The sequence below is a fragment of the Physeter macrocephalus genome, chromosome 2 (assembly GCF_002837175.3).
Source record: "Physeter macrocephalus isolate SW-GA chromosome 2, ASM283717v5, whole genome shotgun sequence".
Classification (NCBI taxonomy): domain Eukaryota; kingdom Metazoa; phylum Chordata; class Mammalia; order Artiodactyla; family Physeteridae; genus Physeter; species Physeter macrocephalus.
Window position 1 is genome coordinate 13802719 of NC_041215.1, and position 6891 is coordinate 13809609.

General features: G+C 42.7%; 1 protein-coding gene across 1 annotated transcript in view; it reads right to left on the minus strand.

The window, feature by feature from the left end:
• Positions 1-4720: 4720 nt before the first annotated feature.
• LOC102973445 (cytochrome P450 4F3-like) overlaps positions 4721-6891 on the minus strand; it is a 10690-nt gene continuing 8519 nt past the window's right edge. Inside the window, exons 2-5 of the mRNA XM_024134338.1 lie at positions 5728-5863; positions 5570-5632; positions 5302-5384; positions 4721-4892 (exon numbers count right to left, since the gene is read on the minus strand). Of these exons, the coding sequence (XP_023990106.1) occupies positions 4721-4892; positions 5302-5384; positions 5570-5632; positions 5728-5863 (454 nt within the window). The remainder of the gene's footprint in view (positions 4893-5301; positions 5385-5569; positions 5633-5727; positions 5864-6891) is intronic.

A 6891-nucleotide genomic window follows, 5' to 3' on the forward strand; every position in this document is an offset into this window, starting at 1 on the left:
GGGAGGGAGGGAGATGCAAGAGGGAAGAGATATGGGGATATATGTACATGTATAGCTGATTCACTTTGTTATAAAGCAGAAACTAACACACCATTGTAAAGCAACTATACTGCAATAAAGATGTTATAAAAAAGTCATGTACCACAATGTTAATTGCATCTCTAATTACAATAGCCAGGATATGGAAGTAACCCTAAGCGTCCATCATCAGATGAATGGATAAAGAAGATTTGGCACATATATACAATGGAATATTACTCTGCCATAAAAAGAAATGAAATTGAGTTATTTGTAGTGAGGTGGATGGACCTAGAGTCTGTCATACAGAGTGAAGTAAGTCAGAAAGAGAAAAACAAATACCATATGCTAGCACATATATATGGAATATTTAAAAAAATGTTTCTGATTACCCTAGGGGCAGGACAGGAATAAAGACGCAGAAGTAGAGAATGGACTTGAGGACACGGGGAAGGGGAAGGGGAAGCTGAGACGAAGTGAGAGAGTGGCATGGACATATATACACTACCAAATGTAAAATAGATAGCTAGTGGGAAGCAGCAGCATAGCACAGGGAGATCAGCTCGGTGCTTTGTGACCACCTAGAGGGGTGGGAAAGGGAGGGTGGGAGGGAGACGCAAATGGGAGGGGATATGGGGATATATGTATACATATAGCTGATTCACTTTGTTATACAGCTGAAACTAACACAACATTGTAAAGCAATTATAATGCAATAAAGATGTTAAAAAATAATAAAACGGAAAAAAATGAAAGTAAAAATTTTATTTTAGGACTTCCTTGGCGGTCCAGTGGTTAAGACTATGTGCCTCCACTGCAGGGGGCACGGGTTTGATCCGTGGTAAGTGAACTAAGTTCCGCATACCGCATTGTGCGGCCAGAAAAAGAAAAATGCTATTTTACTGACTAACTAGCACATGGAAATATGCTCTGCATCATTATTCATTAGGGAAATGCTAGTCCGTGCCAGAATGTGATACTTCACACCCACCAGGATGGCAAGAATATAAAAAATAGAAGATGTGGGGTAATTGCAATCCTCATACATTGCTGTTAGGAAAGTAAAATGGTACATCCACTGTGGAAAATAGCCTGGTGTTTCCTCAATAAATTAAACCTGCAATTACCATATGACCCAGACATCCCATGCCTAGATATGTAACCAAAAGAACTGAAAACAGGTATTCTCTTCATAGTGGCACTATCTACAATTGCCAAAAGTTGGATATTTGGGAAATAATTCAAATATCCATTTACAGATGAATGAGTAAATGAAATGAGGTATAGCCATAATAAGGAATATCATTGGGTCATAAAAATGAATGCAGCACTGATACATGCTACAACATGAAAGAACTTTGAGAACATTATGCTAAGTGAAAGGAGCTGGACACAAAAGGTCACATATTGTATGATTCCATTTATATGAAATGCGCAGAATGGGTAAATTCATAGAGATAGATCCAGGAGCTCGAAGGTAGAGGGGGAAATAGAGTGACTGCTAATAGGTAGGAAGTTTACTTTTCAGGTGGTGCAAATATCTTGGAAGTAGATAGAAGTGGTCACAACATTGTGAATGTACTAGATACATGGAATTGAACACTTTATAATGGTCAAAATGGTGAATTTTATGTTATTGAATTTTGCTTCAAGAAAAAATGCTATCTTATCATACATTTTTCTGGTTAATCTGGATTTTTCCTATAATAATATATTGTTAACACCCTTCCACAACATACAGTCATCATCTTGGGGGTCTTTAAAATCTTTAAGTGTTACGTATTCAAGCCGCTCTTTATTTTTGTAAATGGCAGTATGTTATAAAATAATTTAGTTTGCCTCATCTTGCAAGAATTCTCTTTAGGCACCTTGATAGCTTGAGATATCACAACCAATTACATATTGAGTTACTCTTAATCACGTAACTTTTGGTGTAGAAATTTCATTTTTATAGCAACAGATACACATATTCATGTAAGATGTGGGTGTGGTTAAACACTTTTCGTACAGCATGTAAGGCTTGATGACTCCACAGACACTGATTTTGGTCCTATTAACAGAAGCAGACCACTGGAAGGGAGAAGGTGATGACACTTCGGCTCCCCCAGGTAAACACTGATTTCATCCTCACACCAATCTTATGGATTGGAGCGGCTCCCCCAGGTAAACACTGATTTCATCCTCACACAAGTCTTATGGATTGGAGAGATTAACTCACTTGCTCAAGGTCACTCGGTTGATGAGTGGCGGAGTGTGGGTAAGTTTGGTCAGCTTGGCTTCAGCGGTCATGCCTAACCTTCCAAGGAAGTGATTTTCAAGGTGTGTCTCAGCCCCAGGTGCATCAGATCACCTGGAGAAGCCCGGCAGGCTTACAAGATGAGACTCTGATGAGTAGTGCCTAAGTTTTTAAATGTAATATTTTTGACAGGGAATACATTCACTCACGTAGAAAATAAGATGCTCAGTGAAACATATTGGTCCTCCATATGTCCTTTGAGGAACCAAAAAAAAATTTTTTCCCTCAGAGAGGCATGACCCAGGACTTCATTTTCATCTAGGAAGTGGAGGTCAAGAGGGTCCACAATAGTGAGAGGAGGTGGAGGGGGCAGGAGTGGGGCCACTTCCTTCAGCACCTGGGACAGCAACTGCCTCAGGACTGGTCCCAATCAGGCTGTAGGAGGTCCCGGGATAGAGTCCTAGTCTCAGAGCCTTTCAGGGGCCAGAAGACTTACTGGTTGCAAAATAAGAAAGAAACACTGTACCATGAAATGAGGAAATATTTAGTATATTCTAAGCTGAAAATCACATATGTTTTTCTTTGCCTTCAGAGTTCTTACTTAAAATGTTTTTCTTTTCCCCCAAATGATACCTTGCCATAGAAGAAAATACAAATAATAAAAAGTAAGAAATAAAAATCATATCCGTAATCCAAACATGTCAAAGCAATCACTGTTCATATTCTCTCACATATACTGCCAAATTTTAATTTTATATGTAATTCTTATACAAGTAAAACTTTGAATTTACATCTAAATGTATTACATTTACATATAATCTCCTTTTTAAAATTACTATTATACTGACTAACAAGCACATGGAAAGATACTCAACATCGTTCGTCATTAGGGAAATGCAAATCAATGACACAGTGTGATATCACTTCACACCCACTAGGACGGCAAGAATATAAAACAATGGAAAATAACAAGGGTTGGTGAGGGTGTGGGGTAATTGGAACCCTCATACACTGCTGGTGGGAATGGAAAATGGTGCAGCCACTGTGGGAAACAGCCTGGTGTTTCCTCAATAAATTAAACCTAGAATTACGATATGACCCTGCCATCCTGCGCCTAGGTATGTACCCAAAAGAATTGACACCAGGGTTTAAACAAAAAGTTGTACATGGCCCTTCATAGTGGCACCATCCACAATTGCCAAAAGTTGGATATTTGGGAAACAATTCAAATATCCGTTAACAGATGAATGAATAAATAAAATGAGGTATATCCATAACAAGAAATATTATTGGGTCATAAAAAGGAGTGAAGCACTGATACATGCTACAACATGAATGAACTTTGAAAACATTATGGTAAGTGAAAGGAGCCGGACACAAAAGGTCATATATTATATGATTCCATTTATATGAAATGTGCAGAATAGGTACATCCATAGAGATGGATTCAGGAGCTGGAGGGTGGAGGAGGAAATAATGACTGCTAATGGGTACAGGTCTGCTTTGCAGGTGATGAAAATATTTTGGAACTAGATAGAGGAGAGGTGATGGTTGCACACCGTTGTGAATGTACTAGGTGCATGGAATCAACACTTTAATGTTATGAATTTTAGGAATGAATGAATTTTATGTTATGTGAGTTTTACCCCAACATAAAAAATGTTATTTTATCATATATTTTTCTTATTAATCTGGGGTTTTCATATAATAATGTATTGTGAACATCCTTCAACAACATAAAATCATCTTGGGGGTCTTTAAAATCTTTGTGTTAAGTATTCAAGCCACTCTTTATTTTTGTAAATAGCATTATGTCAGGAAATAATTTAGTTTGTCTCACTTTGCAAGAATTCTCTTTATGCACCTTAATAGCTTGACATATCACAACCAATTACATATTGAGTTACTCTTAATCACATAACTTTTGGTGTAGAAATTTCATTTTTATAGTAATAGATACACATGCATTCATGTAAGGTGTGGGTGTGGTTAAACACTTTTCATACAACACGTAAGGCTTGATGACTCCACAGACACTGATTTTGGTCCTATTAACAGAAGCAGACCACTGGAAGGGAGAAGGTGATGACACTTCGGCTCCCCCAGGTAAACACTGATTTCATCCTCACACCAATCTTATGGATTGGAGAGATTAACTCACTTGCTCAAGGTCACTCGGTTGATGAGTGGCGGAGTGTGGGTAAGTTTGGTCAGCTTGGCTTCAGCGGTCATGCCTAACCTTCCAAGGAAGTGATTTTCAAGGTGTGTCTCAGCCCCAGGTTCATCAGATCACCTGGAGAAGCCCTGCAGGCTTACAAGATGAGACTCTGATGAGTAGTGCCTAAGATTTTAAATGTAATATTTTTGACAGGGGATACATTCACTCACGTAGAAAATAGGATGCTCAGTGAAACATATTGGTCCTCCATATGTCCTTTGTTGGATCCCAGGCCAGAAGGTGGTGGGTCATTGCTGGCCTGCGCTCAGTGGCTCCACCCGCAGCCAAAGTCCGCCCTCCGTGCGCAGGATCAGCTCCGGCTTCTTGCGTGGCTCCTCCTCATCAGGCAGCACAGGCAGCAGCGTGAGCGCCAGGACCACCTTCATCTCAGTCATGGCGAACGTCTGCCCAATGCGGTTCCTGCGGACAGGACTGGGGGCTCTGACTGCGCCCAGGACCATCATCCCGGCCCCATCACGCCTGGCATCTGGCCCACAACCCCCATCCCGCCTGAGAGATAGAGAAGGCTAATCGTGCCTGGGACACCCACATGGGCTTGCATGTCCTCTGACCCTGGCCGGACTCCAGATCTGAACTCAGGCTAGCAAACAGGGAAACGGGGCTCTCAACACCGCAGACTCCTCCTTGGGCCCATCCCCATTCCACAAACCCTTACCCATAATCTGCGGGGGAGAGGAAGGAAGGAAAGCCAGAACTCTGACCGTCTTCAATTTTTCCCCTTCCCTGCCCCCACAATCACGCCTGGAATCTCAGTCCCAGACCCCAGCCCCACCACCCCATCCCCACCTCAGATGCCTGCCGCCCTCACGTGGGACCCGCGGAGAAGGGAATAAAAGCCAGAGGTGACCTCCCTTTGATGTTTTCTGGGTCAAAGCGGAAGGGGTTATAGACCTGGGGGCAAGACAAGACAGGACTACTGGGTGGGATCCCACAGGACGTCCATCCTTGGAGAGGCAGATGTGTGTATAATGGGGGGAGGTGATGTCTGATTTGCTAAGCCAGAACCCTGTGCCCTCCCCTAGGGCCCCCGAGGGGAGTGGACTAGGATGAGGGAGGTGGGGGGAGCGAGGCAAAACCTCAGGGTCTGGCCACACCGACGGGTTGTGATGGGTCCCGAATACTGATGAGGCAGATAACACCTGTGGGAGAGGAGGGGCCAGTCAGGACTAGGTCCAAGCCACCTGATTGGGCCCCTCTTTCTGACCAGGAACCTCCTCCCCTAGTCATTGTGGGCACCTTTAGGGATGACCTGACCATCTGGAAGCACAACGTCCTGGGTACAGTGGCGGGAGATGACTGTGATCGGGGGGTGCAACTGCAGACTCTCCTTGATGCACATGGTCAGGAAGGGCAACTGGGCCAGATCATCCCTAAGGAATCCCCATGACAATTATCCAGGGAGCAAAAAGAGTGACACTCCCCCCGCCTCCCGCCCTCCTGCTGCCCCATAAGATCCTCTCTGCCTATAACAAAATCACAGATGGATCAAATAGCTCCAAACTCATTGCGTTGTATATAATAAATATGTACAGCTTTTTCTGTGTCCATCATACCTCAATAAAATGGTTCTTAAAAAGAAAGAAAAGCTGGGGACTTCTCTGGGTGGTCCAGCTGTTAAGACTCTGCACCCCTAATCCAGGGGGCCTGGGTTCAATCCCTGGTCAGGGAACTAGGTTCTGCAAGCCACAACTAAGAGCCTGTACGCTTCAACTAAAAAAAACCCAAAACATTCCTCATGCCGCAACTAAAGATCCCACACATGGCAAAGAAGATCCCACATGCTGCAACTAAGACCTGGTGCAGCTGAATAAATAAATAATTTTTTTAAACATCTTTATTGGAGTATAATTGCTTTACAATGGTGTGTTAGTTTCTGCTTTACAACAAAGTGAATCAGTTATACATATACATATGTTCCCATATCTCTTCCCTCTTGCGTCTCCCTCCCTCCCACCCTCCCTATCCCACCCCTCTAGGTGGTCACAAACCACCTAGCTGATCTCCCTGTGCCATGCGGCTGCTTCCCACTAGCTATCCACCCTACGTTTGGTAGTGTATATATGTCCATGCCACTCTCTCACTTTGTCACAACTTACCCTTCCCCCTCCCCATATACTCAAGTCCATTCTCTAGTAGGTCTGTGTCTTTATTCCCCCTTGCCCCTAGGCTCTTCATGACCTTTTTTTCCCCTAAGATTCCATATATATGTGTTAGGATACGGTATTTGTTTTTCTCTTTCTGATATACTTCACTCTGTATGACAGACTCTAGGTCCATCCACCTCATTACAAATAACTCAATTTTGTTTCTTTTTATGGCTGAGTAATATTCCATTGTATATATGTGCCACATCTTCTTTATCCAATCATCTGTTGATGGACACTTAGGTTGCTTCCAT